Here is a 21363-nt window from a genome sequence, read left to right as displayed (position 1 = left end):
CCAATAAGCAAACCAACACAGAAGTGACACGGATTTAGTCCATTTTGTTTGTAAACTGTTTTAAAAATCCATGTTTTTCATGTGTCGTCCTCCTGACAAACTGGATGTCTGATTTCGTTATTGACACAGTTACATGGGTATCACAGCGGCTTGAAGCTTGTACCGCGCCTTGGCACTGCTCCACAAAGCGATCTTAGCTTAAAGGCGATATTAACCAATAATTTAACATCGACGCACATGAATGTCAGCGGCTTGTAGTTTGTACTGAACATGGGCCACGTTCCACAAAGCGGTGTTAGTCATAATTCTTTTGTTTACATTACTGGCTTCACCCTTTTGTTTATATTACTGGCTTCACCCTTTGTTTATATTACTTGCTTCACCCTTTGTTTATATTACTGGCTTCGCCCTTTTGTTTATATTACTGACTTCACCCTTTGTTTATATTACTGGCTTCAACCTTTGCTTATATTACTGGCTTTACCCTTTTGTTTATATTACTGACTTCACCCTTTTGATTATACTACTGGCTTCAACCTTTGTTTATATTACTGGCTTCACCCCTTTGTTTATATTACTGGCTTCACCCTTTAGATTATATTACTGGCTTCACCCTTTCGTTTATATTACTGACTTCATCCTTTTGTTTATATTACTGGCTTCACCCTTTTGTTTATATTACTGGCTTTACCAGTTTGTTTACATTACCGGCTTCACCTTTTGGTTTATATTACTGACTTCGTCCTTTTGTTTATATTACTGGCTTCACCCTTTTGTTTATATTACTGACTTCACCCTTTTGTTTATATTACTGACTTCACCCATGTGTTTATATTACTGGCTTCACCCTTTTGTTTATATTACCGGCTTCATCCTTTTGTTTATATTACTGACTTCACCCTTTTGTTTATATTACTGACTTCACCCTTTTGTTTATATTACTGACTTCACCCTTTTGTTTATATTACTGGCTTCACCCTTTTGTTTATATTACTGGCTTCACCCTTTTGTTTATATTACTGGCTTCACACTTTTGTTTATATTACTGACTTCACCCTTTTGTTTATATTACTGACTTCACCCTTTTGTTTATATTACTGACTTCACCCTTTTGTTTATATTACTGGCTTCACCCTTTTGTTTATATTACTGACTTCATCCTTTTGTTTATATTACTGGCTTCACCCTTTTGTTTATATTACTGGCTTTACCATTTTGTTTACATTACCGGCTTCACCTTTTGGTTTATATTACTGACTTCATCCTTTTGTTTATATTACTGACTTCACCCTTTTGTTTATATTACTGACTTCACCCTTTTGTTTACATTACTGACTTCATCCTTTTGTTTATATTACTGGCTTCACCCTTATGTTTATATTACTGGCTTCACCATTTTGTTTATATTACTGGCTTCACCATTTTGTTTATATTACCGGCTTCACCATTTTGTTTATATTACTGGCTTCACCCTTTTGTTTATATTACTGGCTTCACCCTTTTGTTAATATTCGGGACTCGAACCCACACTCTCAGAATAGGACTCAGCTCGAAAAGCACTAGAATATGTACTTTACAAAGAGAGTGTAATGCCAAGTATAACATATATTACATTTGACTACATTCTAATCGTGTATTCATAGCTTTCGGCTATGTGGGCGGTGTCAATTTACATTTGTCAGAGGGGTACACAAAGTGTGTGATCTAGACTACCATTTGTCGGACTACCATTTTTGTTGAAGCGTCGATGGCTGAGTGGGTTAGATCGCTGACTTTGTGTGCTGGCAATTAGGTTCCTCACTCTGAGAGTGTTGGTTCGAGTCCCGAAAATCAATCCCCAAAATACTAGAATCTGTACTTTACAAAGAGAGTGTAATCGCAAATATAACATTTATAATGTCTGTATGATGTATTAAGGTGAGGTGAAATTGGGTTTAACGTCGCGTCCAAGATTATTGCACTTATATAGCGACGTACATGCACGCGTGTGTGTGTGGCTGCTTGTACTAGTTCGGACTGATGCCGATTTATAGTGCTAGCCGACTGAGATACCATGCCGCAGTTTAACACGAATACCCCACTCTGACACAGTATACTGACTCCGAGCCGACCAGTCCTTGTTTTAGCCCCTTAATGCCGAGCGCCAGACAGGGTACCATCAAGTACCATCTTTTAACGTCTTTTGGTATGACGAACCCCGGACCTTCCGCTCTCCGGGCGGACGCTCTACCACTAGACCACGGTGGCGGTCTATGATGTATCAATATACGAATGTTAGTGAATAATGTTTAACGCCACATTCAACCAAACTGCCTGGAAAAAGAATGTATACTCTATGGATTTAACCAACAAATTACAAACGTTTTCAAAACGTCACATGGCTGAAAACAGTCGCTGAAACACAGCAAATTGAGGTCCAAAACACAACCATGATACCCGTATCAATTACATCACCATCGAAAAAGACATTTTTTGTTTGTTTCATTTTTAGCCACCATGAAACATGGGTGTATACTTTATTTTACCCGGCAGTGTATGTTGCAGATACGTTACAGTGTCGTGTAAATGATGGAGTCTGGACCAGACAAACCAGTGACTGAGAGCATGGGCAACGGTCAACACCATGAGGTGAGATGACACGCAATCAACCAGATCAGGACCTAACCACCCAATCCACCTTTGTCGACTCTAATGATAGTCATAACAGTTGCTTGGTTGGTTGGTTGGTTGGTTGGTTTGTTGTTTAACGCCGCACTCAGCAATATTCCAGCTATATGACGGCGGTCTGTAAATAATCGAATCTGGACCAGACAATCCAGTGATTAATATCATGAGCATCGATCCGCGCAATTGGGATCGATGACATGGATCAACCAAGTCAGCGAGCCTGACTACCCGATCCCGTTAGTCGCCTGTCTACCCCGGAATCTGCACGGGTATAGTCATAACAGATAGTTGTTAGAGACAGACGTGTGTCGGTCAGCGCTACAAGACATACAATTTGTTTCTCTGAAGGGAGGACACAAGTAAATACAAGTTTTTTAAACCCAAACCCATTTTTTCAGTATTGTTTTTAAAGCTGAGTTATTAAAAGCTATAGTGAGTGGGTTTTACGCAGCATTTAGCAACATTCCAGCAATATCACGGCAGGGGACACCCGAAAAGGGCTACACATTGTACCCGTATGGGGAATCGAACCCGGGTATTGGGCGTGACGGGCGATCGCTTTAACCGCTAGGCGACCCGATCGCCCTATTAAGTATAAATAAAGGCCATGATAAAGTGAACTCTTCAAAAGAAGTTAACTAAATCTGTTCAAATATTCAATCCAATACGTGAAACGCCATATTAGGATATCGTGATGTAATGATAATCATTTCATAAACAGAATCAGGATTACTATTTTTACTGTTTATTGAAAAAATATTATTCAAATTCTTTTCATAAACAGAATCTGATTTATTCCCGGTCTGCCTTCATTAAGCAAATGTTGACGACAGGATATTGCCTTAATTTCTAATTTACAAATAATTCTGTAAGATTGGGCTGCAGATAAAACGCACGCAGTCCATCAGCAAGAATGATTAAAGATTAGTATCTCAGTGTCGTTTTGTTGCGAGGCGTTTACTCGACTTCTATTTAAGGAGAAGCTTTTTTTGATAAAGTCATTTCACCTCCGGAAATTTCCGGTTGAAAATCGGGCGTTTCCGCAACATAATCGCACGTTTCCGACGTAATATCGACTTCGCTTCTACTTCGGCATGTTTGTTGACAATTACCTGTCACTTCTTGACAAGCAATGTCGCTTTCACTCCACGTGTTTCCCGTGCACAGGTGTTGGAAACTGGTTTCCATGTCACTCGCATACCACCGCTATGGAATATACTATAATCGTGGTCGTCGGCTGCGTACGTGGTTTAGTTTATTGCTTGACTGGGTTTATGCTTTTGGTTTGATCATTTTGATCTATGTTTAAAACAGTTTTACGCTTATGCTTCGACAAGCGTTTTGGTCATGCTTTTATCGTCAAAGGATTTGCTTGAATCTCGGAAACTTTGATTTTTCAACTTTGTACTCCAGTATCTTCACGAAAAACTTACGGGAAAAAAACATTGCTTGATCCATGGGGCATATATCACTAAATGTGATAGATATAGTGACATCTGTGTCTTCAAAGGTACAGAGTAATTTGTAAAAATGAAATGAAAGGAAATCAACAATATAACCGCCATGTCAGGTGACTGAAGCGCCTCAATTCCCTTCGCAGAGTTATGTCCCTTTGGCGTGCTTGTAACCTTCGATTGTAAGTTGGAATCCAAGAGTCGCAGGTGGAATCCCATAAACCCCCTAGTTCTGGTTTAAGGTTGCCAGCACCTTACTGAAGATCAAAATCGTAAACGTCTAAGACCGGCATCGGTTCGGGATTTCGAATTCCTCCCACATCCAGCTGTCACAGTGCATATAACTGAAATACCGTTTTTTAAAAGCAGCTAGCTAAGCTTCTTTGTTTCGGGGTCCATGCCATGTCCAAATTGAAGAAAATCGAATCTGATACTCTGAGAGAAATTAGTACCTATCAATAAAAAAAAATCGAATAACCATAAATAACGCCATTTTATTTTTACCATGGGCATAATGAGGAAAGATCATACCACCCCTTCTTACATGGGGGGTGGGGGGTGGTGGGGGGGGGGGGGGGGGGGATGGGTGTGTGTGTGTGTGTGGGGGGGGGGGTGAGAGGGGGGGGGGGGGCAGTCGTCTAAGGCGCTGTGCAGATGTGCAGAGTTGCGTCCCTTGGACACTCCAGAAACCTATGGTTGTGGGTTCGAATCCCGGTTCTCCCCGATTATGTTTCCAGGCTTGTCAGCACCATACCCGTCCTCGTGGGTTTCACCGTAGTGGTAAACATCTGAGACCTGCATCACTTAGGGCTTTCATCCCACATTAAGCTGACACGCCGTGATATAACTGTAACACTGTTAAAAGCGGCGTTAAACCCAACTCACTCACTCTTACATGGCTTTCAACACGGACAGAGAAAACAATACTTTCAAATTCACATGTGGGACACGCGATGTTTTTCATTTCTAATGACAAGAACAGGATCGATTTATGTTGTTGGTTGGTTTGTTATTTCTGAAATGTTTATTAATAACCAAAACTTGAAATAACTAAAAATGTTCACAAACCTCTGGAACTATCTTATTGAGCATCATCTCCATGTCAACTCTGGAAGGAGAACCAAAGTAACCATGGTAAAACTGTGGAGATGAATATAACACACTTCATGGCAAAAATACAATTACATTTAGATTCAGTTGGCATTTTGCGATTTGTTTGTTCGTTTGTTTGTTTGTTTGTTGTTTAACGCCGCACTCAGCAATATTTCAGCTATATAGCGGCGGTCTATAAATAATCGAGTCTGGACCAGACAATCCAGTGATTAATATCATGAGCATCGATCCACGCAATTGGGATCGATGACATGCATCAACCAAGTCAGCAAGCCCGACCACCCGGTCCCGTAAGTCGCCTCTTACGAAAAGCATAGTCGCCTTTTACGGCAAGCATGGGTTGATGAAGACCAATTCTATCCCGGAACTTCACGGGTTGGATCGATTGATGCAGAATATAATATACAACATTCTCGGTATTGCCAAACAGTTGCCGACGAATACGAAAAAACAATTTCCTTGTGAAACAATATGTAACGTGATGAACGCTTGTTATTAATAAGGCACACAGTTGAATAAGGCATCACTTTCACTAATGAGGATTGGACGCGCTCCCCTGAGAGCTGCCTGTTATACGCATTACGTATATAGCTGTGTCACACGAGAGTTATTGTAACTCTATCAAGAATAACTCCTATCGTGTTTACATCCGATGGGAGGATGTATTTCATATAGATGAAACAGATTGTTCAGTCCTATGAATAAGTTAATTACAGTAATTGGGGAAAGTTGATTTGCTGGTATCGAATTTCCCGGTCCAGGTGGATTTACCTCCCTTCGGGGTCATGCCAGAAACGGACGTGAGATGGCGTGTTAAGGTTGTAATGATTAAACCCTAACAGAATGTCAACTGATTTTTCAACATATAGCACGTAATGTTCTTACACGTAATGTTCTAACTCCGGGTTAGTATAGGTCTTCAGCAACCCATGCTTGCCGTAAAGGGCGACTATGCTTGTCGCGAGATGCGACTAACGGGATCGGGGGGTCAGGCTCGCTGACGTGGTTAATGCTAATGATGTCAGTCACTGTATTGTCTGGTCCAGACTCGATCATGCCCAGACCTCCGTCATACAGATGGAATATTGCATGAGTGCGACATGAGTCGACTTTAAACAACAAACAAACAAACAAACAAACAACTTCGCAATACAGTAGTACAAGACGTAACGGTAAAACCAAAGCTCGTTGGCTTTGCGAATACGGAAATTCATTTAAATACAATAAAAAGGTATCAACTGAACGTACAAACTACCATAAGAATGTGGGTGGTATTGCTGGAGGTGGAAGACAACATTCTCTCATAAGACTGTACAAACTTTGAATAACCTGTTGACAGATTTCTAGATACTAGTTCTTAGAAGAGTGAGTGAGTTGGATTTTAGGCCACTTTAAGCAATATTCCAACACTATCACGGCGTGGGACACCAGAAATGGGCTTCACACATTTTACCCATGTATGGAATCGAACCCGGGTAATCAGCATGACGAGCGTACACTTTAACAACTAGGCTACCCTATCTCCCCGTTCTTTAAGATGTAAGATGAGGTGAGGCGGAAAGGGGTTTAGCGTCGCGTCGAGGATTATTGTGTGTTAGTGTGTGTTAGTGTGTGTGTGTGTTAGTGTGTGTGTGTGTGTGTGTGTGTGTGTGTGTGTGTGTGTGTGTGCTTGTACTAGTCCGAACTGATGCCGATTTAACATGAATACCCAACTCAGACACACTGTCAGTATACGGACTCGGAGCCGACCAGTCCTTGTTTTAACCCTTCAATGAGGGTAACAAGAAGTACCATCTTTTAACGTCTTTTGGTATTACGCGGCCGGGGGTCAAACTCAGACCTTCCGCTCTCCGGGCGAACGCTCTACCACAAGACCAGCGAGGCGGTCAGATGTAGGATGAAGATCGATTATGTCGAGGTATCGATTAGGTAGTGGTGATAGTTTCTCAATGTGGTGTAGTGAATAGAGCATCTGACCAGAGAACGGTAGGTTGGTGATTTGATCCCCTTGCCACGTCATACCACAATACGTTCAAAGATGGTAATTGTTGTTACCCTGCCTGAAGGGGCTAATCTGGGTACCCATGTCAAACAATGGGCTGCATAATTCCGAGCTAGTTACACCCCACTTCACCGCACTACCCCACATGTGCAGATGAAACTTTTACGTTTTAGAATTTTATTCCGAAAATACCGTTAATAAAGTTCATATAATTTTGGTCTCTTGAACTTGCTTTTCGGGATTCCACTGAAATTGTAGTTCACTGTGGATATGACGAAGCATTTCTGTGATGCTATTTCATTTCGGATTTATCGAAATAATTACAAAGGTCTCATAAAGTCCGTCACTGCCTCGGATAGTGTCACGCATCACTTCATTTTTAGAAGGGGGTCACGGGTGGCCCAGTCGTCTAAGGCGCCGCGATTTGCTGTGCAGAGTTCGCCCCTTTGACACTCCAGAAACCTATGATTGTGGGTTCGAATCCCGGTTCGCCCCGATTATGTTTCCAGGTTTGTCAGCACCATACCCGTACTCGTTGGTTTCACCGAAGTGGTAAACATCTGAGACCTGCATCACTTCTGGTTTTCCTCCGACGTTAAGCTGACACGCCGCGATATAACTGTAATACTGTTAAAATCGGCGTTAAACCCAACTCACTCACTCACTCATTCTTAAAAATTATCTTTTTAAGTACTGCGAAGGAAACATCCTTGAAGCACAGGTTGGTATAAGTAACCCCTGTCTGTCTGACTTCACTCCATCGATGAACTTTATTCGTACGGGTAACGAAGACCGTTAACATCTTTGAAACTATTCAAAATTCAGCACCCTGAAAAGCACATACACTCATCTCGACTACCTGAAACTCTCCGAAATATTTCAAAGCCGTTACCGTCCGGTCATCAAAGCACTTAGTATAATCCCAAGGAATATTTCAACGTTAAGTGTCTTATATCAATGTTTTGGGGACTATTTGCCAAAAACACTGCCGGCGATTGCTCGCCCTTCATCTCCTGGCCACAATGACGTCTGCTTCTTTCTGCCACTTTGCAGCGCTCCGCGGAGTGATCTGAATGAGCAGCAGACGACACTTTCCCGCGGTGGAGGAAACTAACTCGTCTCAATGACCTCATTTCCATTGTCAAGTAACAGGCGCTTCAAATCCTATGACATATGTAAGTGGCGTTTATGATGAAGATGACAGCGCATGCGTCATAACAAAATCCAAATTACTACGCCAAAGGAAACAGTTCCTTCAAGGGTCTCCCATCTGACGTTTTGAAATGGCATAGCAAAGAAGGGTGCTCAATAATGTCTTTCTCGATCTAAGACTTTTTTTTCACATTTTCAAACATTCTGTTTGTAGGTGAAACGAATGTTCGACCGCCAATGCAACACCATTACACAACATGGATTAAATTACTTCCAAATTCCACGCAACTGAGCTCAAAGAGGCTAACAAATACATATTGATGTAATGGGGGTTTCTCATGCTGGAAAGGTCTTAACATTACCCGAGGGTGACAACGGTTTAGTTTAGTCCAGTTAAAACTGGCAACAAGCCACAAATGGCATCCTTACCCATCTTCCCGAGGCAAGAGAGTTAACTGACTATAAAAGTCCAGTTTTCACCCTTGCCGAACTAGGCTGGTATTATGGAGTTACATTTGGCTGGGCTAACGAGTCTATGCATAGTCCAATCAAAATCGCGCAACGAAATCGAAATCCGGTTCGCAAACTGTCATGCAGATTTCGGTCGATTGCCGGATTTGCAAAGCATGTTCACCGCTATCTCGTTGTCAACATATCATTTTAACAATCTTTGTATGTTTTAAATCAAGGTGCTCACGTGATTTGATGCACTTCAAGATGTAAGACCCGTTTTATCACAATATACATCTTGATTATCGAACAGATCGTCTTGACTTGGCGCCGCCGTTTTGTTTGAAGCAAATGCAGGTGATACGAGAGGTGTAATCTGATTGGTCTATAGGAGAGGCTTAGAAGGGACATAACTCTTAATAGCCACTAGTGGCGCTATGATCGAGCCAAGGAATTCCAGCCTTGTTCGGCAAGGGTCGAAACTGTTAACTCTCTTGCCTTGGGAAAATGTCCTTACCGTGTGTGTCTGCTGACAGAGTTACCTTTTTTGGTCATCTGCACAACCGTGATGCAGATGTCAGACGTTTACCACTTTGGTGAAACCCACGAGGACGGGTATGGTGCTGACAAACCTAGAAAAACAATCGGGGCGAACCGGGATTCGAACCCTCGATCATAGGTTTCAGATCATAGTCTGCACAGCGAATTGCTACGAATTGCAAACCAATGCCCCCTAAATTATGATAAGAAAGAGTTTGTTTTAATTGTAATGATATGACTGAAGATGAAAAACAGATTTAACTTCCTTGCCAATTATACGATCACATAGGACTCGTATTGTTTACGGGGCGGTCGGGTAGCCTAGTGGTCAAAGCGTTCTTTCGTCACGCCGACGACCCGGGTTCGATTCCCGACATGTGTACTATGTGTGAAGCCCAGTTCTGGTGTCCCCCGCAGTGATATTGCTGGAATATTGCTAAAAGCGGCATAAAACAACAGCTACATCTGTCAAACCAGGAGAATATCGTATGTGTTTATTCAAGTGGATTCATTTTACTGTCCATACTGTTTTTTTTATATTACACCACAAAAAGGTTTATTTTATGAAAAGTATTTTTGTTGCATATTTTTATTTAGTCTGAACATTATCAATTTCAAATAAATACTACTATTTCATAAATATATTATATCATGAGTGAGACGTATATAAAATATTTGTCTGTCTGTCTGGTATTGCTGTAATCCATATATGTAGGTGCTGTTTGTTTTGTTTTCTATTTTAAGATTCTGGGATGTAATAGGTCTTCAGCAACCCATGCTTGCCGTAAAAGGTGACTATGCTTGTCGTAAAAGGCGACTAACGGGATCGGGTGGTTAGGCTCGCTGACTTGGTTGATACATGTCATCGATCCCAATTACGTGGATCGATGCTCAATATATCAATCACTGGATTGTCTGGTTCAGACTCGATTATTTACAGACCGCCGTCATATAGCTGGAATATTGCTGAGTGCGGCGTTAAACAACAAACCAACCAACCAACTTTTTTAAATCTAATATTATACATATGATCTTAGTCAGGCAACATATGGAAGTACGCCAGGCAAATTGTGTGTGTGGCGGATGCAATCGGTAGGGCACAGCATGCTTTCCTTAATGCGAACACCTGGTGTCATCACCGATTTTCATTGATCCATTCATTTTATCATCAGCGCTTTTTTGCCGTTTACGCCCAGTGGAATCTGTTTTGTCGGATAATCGATACTGCTTAATATTATCTTTTATATGTGCATATTAATGACATTTATCAAATAATAAAATTGACGTATTACGTTATGTATTAAGTATAACAGTATCCCCTAAGTCAAAACATACGTTTTAATGATTGAATGTGTTTTATCTGAAGCTGTGTAGCATGTGTAGCTTGTCAAACTGCTGCCACCTGTTGACAGCTGTGTGGGACGATAACCAGCAGGACGTCACGTACATGTATTAACACGAGTACGGAACGCTTGGACAGTGACGAAGTTAGTCAAATCCTGCCGTGTCCTCCCCGCCATGTTGTTTTGTGGTTGAACAGGAAGGTGAACTGGATGATATCTGATGCTTGCATTTCACCTCTTATGAAATCGTTATTTTCGAAACCTGAAACGATAGAAAAAAACACGTTTGAAAGCGGGATTTACGGTAAGCGTTTCGAAACCTAATTTGTTTCAGTAAACTACAGTTGTACAATACCACGCTGTTGGGCGAACACGACTAGAGTTTGTAGACAGTTTCTCTTAACGGAGAATTGGTTGTACACATTTAACATGTCAGTGTTTACAAACATGTAACGTAGACTTGACAGATATCCAATGCAATTCCTTATTTTGACTCGTATCATATGTTCACGTGTTATTTCAGCAGAACAATTGACTTGCTTTTGCATGTGTTTGTGACCGGTGGGACAAGACATGCTCTCCTATTTGCGAATACCCGGTATCGTCAATATTTGATAGTGATTCATATACACAGGCAATCGACTCTGCTATTGGCAGAGATTTCTTGTGATTTTAGAAAAGGTTTTGTCGCTGTATGACCATGACCGGCCTCATTTCGTTAATAGGAGTGAGTGAGTGAGTATGGTCAAACGCCGCTTTTTTAAAGCAATATTCCCGCAATATCACGGCGGGGTACACCAGAAATGGGCTTCGCACATTGTACTCGTGTCGGGAATCGAACCCGGGTCTTCGGCGTGACGAGCGAACGCTTTAACTAATAGGCTACCCGACCGCCCCTGTTGAGTTCATGTAATCATAATCATGACATGAAATAATGATCTTTCTTCGGACCCTCTCTCTGTACAGTTCCGTGGCCATAGCACGCTTCATTGGGTAAGGGTTCAAATGCCAAAGTAGTACCATTGGCGTGCCGGCACCAAAGGCGTGCTCGAAAGTTTCAAAACATTGCTAAACGTCTGTGACCCGTCTCCCTTTGGACTTTCCTCCTAAGGTAAGTCTACACGACAAAGTGTCGTGTTTATATCACTTAAATACTGTTCGAAGCAGCGTCCAACCCTCACTCACACACTCTACCACCCACTCGCTCACATGAGATGTAATTGTAACGAGTTTTATTGCAGTCTTTTGTCTCCTTTCAGGAAATGAAGAAAATGATTAAATTTTTTTTTGTCATGTGTGTGACGTCGCTGCTAGTATGTTTCTTCTGTCTTGCACAAATGAAAAACGTTGTTTCTGCTCTACACGTCTTCACTCGTTTTGGAACGAAGTCTGACAAGAATCACACTCGTCAGGCTTCACCAAGTGTCACTCGAACAATTCAGCAAGTGGAGACAACTCCTCGTCCAAACCGGTATGGCGTCATACCGGATGTAGCACCACCAATGGACGTCTTGGTTGACAAATACATCATTTACGATTGTAATTCTCTTTGTGGCGGTCTGGCTGACAGACAGAAAGGTATAATTTCATCCTATTTAGTCTCACAGATGTTGAAACGAAACTTTGGATTATCCATGAAAATACCTTGTGAATTTTCAAATTTTGTCATTCCAAATCTGGTTGAATGGCGTGTTGAAAAGGCAAAGCTTAAAGGTCGGAGTCACGAAACTAAGAGAAGCATTGAAAGTGGAGGGTTTGGACAAGAAATGAAACACAAGAGTCTGGAAACGATGTATGACAAGGATGTGACTTTCTACATGGGAAATATAGATTATGTTCCTAGTCTCATGCAGAACCCCCTCTTTTCTACTGTGAAATGGGCACAGAACACAAGTCACCATGATATATACAGAATCGCATTTTCTCAGCTCTTCCGGTTTGCGCCCAATACACAGACAAAGTTGGATTCCTTTAACGCTAAAGCAGTACGAGCATCTAAAACTTTAATTTGCGCACATCTACGTATGGGGAAATCAAATACCATACCCAGGGATGGAGCTAGAAAGTCTGGACCTGATCTGGATTCATTGGCTCTGTTTTTACAGAAACAGATACAGTTTGCTGATTCGTGTAAATTGTTCATAGCAACAGACTCGGACGAGGCCAGAAATGTGTTAAAACGAGCGTTTCCTGAACATTTCCTGGAGATTGAAGGTCAAATAGTTCACATCGACCGCCCTAACGGAGGTACTGTTTGTTCTGGCATGGAGAAAGCTATTTTAGATGAATATATTCTCTCAACGTGTGACACTCTGATAATGTCGAGAAGTGGTTTTAGCCGAATGGCTGCCGTCGTGAGGGGCTCTGATGAGGGATTGTTTTATGCAGCCAAGAAGAACATAACACGAAGCAAACGATTAAACCCAACATAAATGCTTGAAATAATTACACCAAATGTTGTTGAATGATTTCAAACATTATTGCTTCCTGGAACAGCTTCTTGTCTATGTAACACTGAACGTACCTGAAACACAACTTGACAGTATCCTTTCTGAAGCAAGTGATGTCCGGGTGTTATACACCTCGATATAGAAATGTATGGCTTATGTGTTGATAATAATATCAACATTCACACACTAACATACGTTGAACCCCGTGGAAATTCCGGTTTTGTTTAAATCCTTGCCCAGAAGCTTTGAGATCAAGGTTACACCATTCAAGGCTCAGTAAAGCTTTCAAAAAGGTTTATGAGCGAGTGAGTGAGTGAGTTGGGTTTAACGCCGATTTTAACAGTATTACAGTTATATCGCGGCGTGTCAGCTTAATGTGGGAGGAAAGCCAGAAGTGATGCAGGTCTCAGACGTTTACCACTTCGGTGAAACCCAAGAGCACGGGTATGATGCTGACAAACCTGGAAAGTTTGTAAAACATAATCGGGGCGAACCGGGATTCGAACCCACAATCATAGGTTTCTGGCGTGCCCAAGGGACGCAACTCTGCACAGCGAATCGCGGCGCCTTAGACGACTGGGCCACCCGTGCCCCCCCAAAAGTTTTATGTCAGACATGAGGAGCTACATTTCCAAATTTGACGCATCAGTGACAAGTATGTCCGATGTAATTCCCTATTTTGACTTGTACCATATGTTCCCGTGTTTCTTTTTGGTGAACAATTGACTTCCCTTTGCATGTGTTTATGGGACAGGAAACGCTCACCTTTTCGCAAACGTCTGGTATCATCACTATGTAACTGTGGTTCATAAACACATGCTCATGATACAGTCGGAATCGTACAATCGACTCTGCTTTCGGCAGGGATTTCTTATGAATATGGAAAGGGTTTTGTCGCTTTTAATTCTGTCGATGATACAGCTTTTGGGAAATATAACGGTGCATTTTGTCAATCAATAAAATCGCGTTCAGTTATCGTGTAACTTTGTTGAAAATATATGACCAATGGAAAGAATCATATTGTTGTTATACTTTCACTCTTATTGCACCCAATCACCTGTAACATGCATATGTTCGTGTGAATGCATGTTCAGTATGGTAAGGACGTGTGGGTACGCACCCTTGTAGCCACCTCACCTTATTAACGTACATGTATGTGCTTGTCGTACGAGGCGAGGAAATGTCAGATGAAGGCTCGATTAGTGATTGGCCGTTGTCATATACATTTGCTCAAAGTTTTCAGCGTATAACATTTAACGAAAAACATGAAATCTTGTTTGTAACCTAACTTTACAGTACCCCTGCATCAAGCAAGTAACGCACTGGCGTCACGGAACCTTTGTATGAATATTGCTAATTTGTGAGCTATATATTTGCATACTTGCTAATATGCTGCTAATTTGTGAGCTATATATTTGCACAGTTGCTAATATATTGCTAATCTGTGAGCTATATATTTGCATACTTACAAATACCAACATGCCACCACTGTAAACAAAGTTCACCCGGTGACTTCCTTAACGGGATGCGGGTCCATTAAATAAGTAGGTCCTCCGCATCTTTGAACAGTCGTTGAGTTGTATAACGTCGTGTCGGTGAGTCGGTTTGATGTTGAAAAGGAAAGTCCGAAGTTGTGCATATCTTTGACGTTTACCAGTTCGATGAAACCCACGAAGGAAGGTATGATGCTGACAAACCCAGAAATATAATTCGAATCGGGATTCGAACTCTACACAGCGAATTGCGGCGCCTTACACGATTGGACCAGGAAGTGGGTCTCTTGAAGCGCAGGGATGAGTTTGGTCTGTGTGTGTGCGTGCGTGTTTGTGCGTGGCACAATTTGTGAAGTTCAATTCCGGTGTCCCCCGTCGCGTTGATACCGAAGCTCCATGGATGGAATAGATCTCAGGCAAACACGACTGGGCGTAGGAGGCAACGTAATGACTGGGGGAGTGAGTTTGATTTTATGCCGCTTTTAGCAATATTCCAGCAGTATCACGGCGGGGGACACCAGAAATCGGCTTCACACATTGTACCCATGTCGGGAATCGAACCCGGGTGTTCGGCGTGACGAGCAAACGCTTTAACCACAAGGCTACCCGACCGCCCCGTAATGTATCCCAATTAAGTAAATCGTTGCTCATGATGCCAATCACTGCACTGTCTGGTCTAAACTCGAATAATTACAGAGCGGCCATATATTAGGAATACTGCAAACATCAAACAAGGATATTGCTATGAAATTGTGAAAAAGGCCCACCCTTCCATTCAGTCACTTGACCACACGCACTCACTCTGTCATATAATTTAGCTCCGAATGCAATACTCTCAATAATGTTACACATGATTTCTGATAAGGGTGTTATTCTAAAACAAAACCATTTGATTACAAACACATAACATAATCTCATACTGTATCGTTGTCTCGTTCGTCCATCTGTTGTGCTGTTTATATATTTAAAGTTAATCAACCAGCCACTTCATATATGATTATTTCATTTATTCGAAACACACGGCTTTAAGATTCCCGATCGCCAGGCAAATTCCAGTTCTGAAAACGCCACCTTGGTGATGCATTTTTAGCGTAATAGACACAGGTAAAAACAGATTTGCTCTGACATAACTGATAATACATTACGTCATTGCGCCTGTCGATGATGTGTATGTTGCCTAGCAACAATTTATATACGTAAAAGAAGAGACATGGTAGACCGTCTTATATCTCACTGACGTCCAATATGAGTGATGTCTTGACATAATGGACTGAAAAGGTCAAATGTGCCATTTATTCAATATTGAACTTCCAAATGACGTTCAAAATAATATTTCCATTAAAACGTGATTATCTAAGTAGCCATGGCAACAACGAAATAACCATGCTGTGGTTTGGAAGCTCACGTTGTTATCAGAATTCCTGGAATGAACACGCGAAATAGCAATGTGCGTGCTGAGAATTCATTTGTTGTGAGAAGAACTACTTTTGTGATCATGAATTTGACTGATGATACAGGTTTCCGATCAATGGGAACACTATCCATAACTCCACACAGTATTCGGAGTCCTCCCCGTCCCTAAGCGCACCCTCCCCCCATACGAAATGGGGTACCAGAAAGGTTGGGGTATGTTATACCCGTCATATCAAAACACACTTACACCGATTTGCAGAAAGCGGCGGTTCATTGAGAGCTTGTTAACTTCTTTAACATCCGTGAAGGACTGACTGTTCTGTCTGCTTTCAAGGTAATTACTTTCCATTTATTGCATCAGAGCACGCGACCACAGCGTTTGCTTCAATGTATTTTTACACAACAAACATTACTGTTTTCTTTACAATATAATACCAACAGAAAAAGCTAAATCGGAATTTCAACGATTTTGGTTTTGCGTTGTTAACTTTAACGATATTTGCATAATGTCTGTTTTGAAATGAAAGTTGGCGTCTTGTGGCTTATTCATTGTAACAAAACCCTTGTGAAATGATATGGGTATGGAGGTATTGACACAAAAAACGGAATAAAATGTTACACTATTCTGGTTTTTAATCGTTTCCACTTAAGTTGTGTGTTAAATCAGTTAGCAGAACTTCTGCAAGACATGTAACTGAGATTTGAAATATATCAACTATACGAATTATTCTAAGTAGCGTCTCAAGAGTACTATACACTCACATAGTTCACTGGACTATAAATTCATATTAAGTTTCTGGGTCAGTTGATGTTTGCTGGGATTGGGTATAGCTACAGTTGTAAAACCAGATATTTCCTATATTAAAAATTGAGCCTATTATTTGTTATTTATTTTTTATGGCAGACAATTTCGTTACCTTTCATCAGACTAAAGCATAAATATTGTTTTCAAGCATTAACTGGGACAATTGGTTCTTTCAATGAAAACCCCAGTCCCATTTTGACTCATCGTCTTGCATTACCTCAGCAGCAACGATGACGTTGCGTAGATTGAACATGAACATTGACGGTCTCAACAAGATTGTCTCTTTAAAATAAGATACACGACATTAAGTATTGTAGCAGAAAGCATCCAGGCACAATCGTCATCTTGTCATCATTTGGCTGGAGCCCCTTCTTCATCCCCCACGTTCCCAGCAGCTGTGACCGCCTCCGGGGTCTAGTGGTACAGCGTCCCCCCGGAGAGGGGAAGGTCCGGGGTTCGATCCCCGACCGCGTTATACCAAAGTACGTCAAAAGATGGTATTTTGTTACCCTGTCTTGCGCTCGGCATTAAGGGGCTAAAACAAGGACTGGGCGGCTCGGAGTCAGTATACTGTGTCTGAGTTTTCGTGTTAAACAGCGGCATGGTATCTCAGTGGCCCAGCACTATAAATCGGCATCAGTCCTGACTTGTACAAGCAGCCACACTAACACGCACACATGCGCGTGTGTGGACGTTGGTATATAAGTGCAATAATCTTGGAAACGACGTTAAACCCCATTTCACCTCACCAACCCCAGCAGCTCGCCATTTATCAGGGATCGGCATTACTAGTCTCCTGTGGTACCTTTCAACACCATTCTTCCCCTCTGTCAAGCGGTCAAGTGGTCAAGCGTGAAAGGTGCCTAATAAGTTTGGAGGAACCCATTAAACTTCTAACATCATAAAACACAGCTTATTCAAAAACGAAACCAGAGGCACAATGACGTCAATGTACATGTAATTAACACGTCCCATTTGTTCAAAAAGTCCATAATTTAACTCATTTTGAACTTAATTCAACGATTTCATAGCGATATTGAAATATTTCGCCCATGGGCGAGAAAAAGGTTTGGCCCATGTATTGTAGACTGACGACTAGCAAGTAATTGTCATGCTGTACGCATGGTTCCATATACAAATCCAGATATACAACCGGTATGAAGCTGAGAACTGACATGCATAACCTGCATTCACACACAGAAGCAATATACTTGTGTGTATGCCCTCTCCTCTGAAAAAATGTGTCACAAAAGTATTTGCACTGAACACGTCCCATTTTAATTCTGGAAACCCAATAGTCCAGAAACTCTACGGTCTTTGCCCAGACATGGTCAAAGTTATTTACAAAATTAAAAATGCTGTTTCATGGGAACATACTAAGGCAGAAAAAATGAAAAATAATTGTTCAAAAACTCATTATTTACACTATGTCGAAGTGTGGCCCATGGGCGAAAATATTTTCCTTTGCTCAAAACTCATGTTTTTTTCCCCAAATACACACAGTTGTTCTTACAAGTTTAATGACACATAATTTAACTCATTTTAACCTAATTCAACGATTTTATAGAGATATTGAAATATTTAGCCCATGGGCGAGAATATTTTCAATATTGCTATAAAATCGTTGAATTAAGTTCAAAATGAGTTAAATTATGTGACATGAAACTTCAAAGAACATATTTATGTATTTGCGACACTAAAACACGAGTTTTGAGCAAAGGAATATATCCTCGCCCATGGGCCAATCCTTTTCTCGCCTATGGGCAAAACATTTCAATAACGCTATAAAATAGTTGAATTAAGTTAAAATGAGTTGAATTATGTGACATGAAACTTCTAAGAACACCTTAATGTATTTGCGACACTAAAACACGAGTTTTGAGTATTCTCGCCCATGGGCCTGCCCCTAGTGACATGGTGTAAATATTGAGTTTTTGAACAATGTTGGGTTTTTTTAAAATGTCCTTAGTATGGTCCCATGAAAGCAGCATGTTTTATTTCGTAAATACCTTTGACCGAAACTGGGCACCGTTGAGTTTCTGGACTATTGAACAAATGGTACGTGTTAATTACATGTACATTGACGTCATTGTGCCTCTGGTTTCGTTTTTTAATAAGCTGTGTTTTATGATGTTAGAAGTTTAATGGGTTCCTCCAAACTTATTAGGCACCTTTCACGCTTGACCACTTGACCACTTGACAGAGGGGAAGAATGGTGTTGAGAGGTACTACTTGAGACTAGTAATGCCGATCCCTGATAAATGGCGAGCTGCTGGGGTTGGTGAGGTGAAATGGGGTTTAACGTCGTTTCCAAGATTATTGCACTTATATACCAACGTCCACACACGCGCATGTGTGCGTGTTAGTGTGGCTGCTTGTACAAGTCAGGACTGATGCCGATTTATAGTGCTAGGCCACTGAGATACCATGCCGCAGTTTAACACGAAAACTCAACTCAGACACAGTATACTGACTCCGAGCCGACCAGTCCTTGTTTTAGCCCCTTAATGCCGAGCGCAAGACAGGGAAACAAAATACCATCTTTTGACGTACTTTGGTATAACGCGGTCGGGGATCGAACCCCGGACCTTCCCCCTCTCAGGGCGGACGCTGTACCACTAGACCCCGGAGGCGGTCACAGCTGCTGGGAACGTGGGGGATGAAGAAGGGGCTCCAGCCAAATGATGACAAGATGACGATTGTCCCTGGATGCTTTCTGCTATAATACTTACAGTAATGTCGTGTATCTTATTTAAAAATAATCATTCTTTCTATTAGAGGAGACAATCTTGTTGAGACCGTCAATGTTCATGTTCAATCTACGCAACGTCATCGTTGCTGCTGAGGTAATGCAAGACGATGAGTCAAAATGGGACTGGGGTTTTTATCGAAAGAACCAATTGTCCCAGTTAATGCTTGAAAACAATATTTATGCTTTAGTCTGATGAAAGGTAACGAAATTGTCTACCACTAAAAATAAATAACAAATAATAGGCTCAATTTTTAAAATAGGAAATATCTGGTTTTACAGCTGTAGCCAAATCCTAGCAAACATCAACTGACTCGGAAATTTAATATGAATTTATAGTCCAGTGAACTATGTGAGTGTATAGTACTCTTGAGACGCTACTTAGAATAATTCGTATAGTTGATATATTTCAAACCTCAGTTACATGTCTTGCAGAAGTTCTGCTAACTGATTTAACACACAACTTAAGTGGAAACGATAAAAAAACAGAATAGTGTAATGTTATTCCGTTTTTTGTGTCAATGCCTCCATACCCATATCATTTCACAAGGGTTTTGTTACAATGAATAAGCCACAAGACGCCAACTTTCATTTCAAAACAGACATTATGCAAATATCGTTAAAGTTAACAACGCAAAACCAAAATCGTTGAAATTCCGATTTAGCTTTTTCTGTTGGTATTATATTGTAAAGAAAACAGTAATGTTTGTTGTGTAAAAATACATTGAAGCAAACGCTGTGGTCGCGTGCTCTGATGCAATAAATGGAAAGTAATTACCTTGAAAGCAGACAGAACAGTCAGTCCTTCACGGATGTTAAAGAAGTTAACAAGCTCTCAATGAACCGCCGCTTTCTGCAAATCGGTGTAAGTGTGTTTTGATATGACGGGTATAACATACCCCACCCTTTCTGGTACCCCATTTCGTATGGGGGGAGGGTGCGCTTAGGGACGGGGAGGACTCCGAATACTGTGTGGAGTTATGGATAGTGTTCCCATTGATCGGAAACCTGTATCATCAGTCAAATTCATGATCACAAAAGTAGTTCTTCTCACAACAAATGAATTCTCAGCACGCACATTGCTATTTCGCGTGTTCATTCCAGGAATTCTGCTAACAGCGTGAGGTTCCAAACCTTCCAAACCACAGCATGGTTATTTCGTTGTTGCCACGGTTACTTAGATAATCAAGTTTTAACTGAAATATTATTTTGAACGTCATTTGGAAGTTCAATATTGAATAAATGGCATATTTGACCTTTTCAGTCCATTATGTCAAGCCGTCACTCATATTGGACGTCAGTGAGATATAAGACGGTCTACCATGTCTCTTCTCTTACGTGTATAAATTGTTGCTAGGCAACATACACATCATCGACAGGCGCAATGACGTAATGTATTATCAGTTATGTCAGAGCGAATCTGTTTTAACCTATGTCTATTACGCTAAAAATGCATCACCAAGGTGGCGTATTCAGAACTGGAATTTGCCTGGCGATCGGGAATCTTAAAGCCGTGTGTTTCGAATAAATGAAATAATCATGTAAGAAGTGGCTGGTTGATTAACTTTAAATATATAAACAGCACAACAGATGGACGAACAAGAGAACGATACAGTATGAGATTATGTTATGTGTTTGTAATCAAATGGTTTTGTTTTAGAATAACACTACTATCAGAAATCATGTGTAACATTATTGAGAGTATTACATTCGGAGCTAAATTACATGACAG

At 41.1% G+C, this 21363-nt stretch overlaps 1 protein-coding gene across 1 annotated transcript; it reads left to right on the top strand.

The window, feature by feature from the left end:
* Positions 1-12511: 12511 nt before the first annotated feature.
* LOC125374661 lies at positions 12512-13177 on the top strand. The gene has a single exon (XM_048385867.1). It carries the CDS (start codon positions 12512-12514, stop codon positions 13151-13153), a length of 642 nt encoding a protein of 213 aa, XP_048241824.1. The 3' UTR covers positions 13154-13177.
* The last annotated feature ends 8186 nt before the right edge of the window (positions 13178-21363 follow it).

The sequence above is a fragment of the Haliotis rufescens genome, unplaced genomic scaffold (assembly GCF_023055435.1).
Source record: "Haliotis rufescens isolate VD_foot unplaced genomic scaffold, xgHalRufe1.0.p SCAF_10, whole genome shotgun sequence".
In the NCBI taxonomy this organism is placed as follows: Eukaryota; Metazoa; Mollusca; class Gastropoda; order Lepetellida; family Haliotidae; genus Haliotis; species Haliotis rufescens.
Note: the sequence above shows the minus strand (reverse complement) of the source record. Positions and strands in the feature narration are given on the sequence as shown.

Excerpts from the sequence above, each read along its gene's own strand:
- LOC125374661 (XM_048385867.1), top strand. The coding sequence starts at position 12,512 with ATGTATGACAAGGATGTGACTTTCTACATGGGAAATATAGATTATGTT.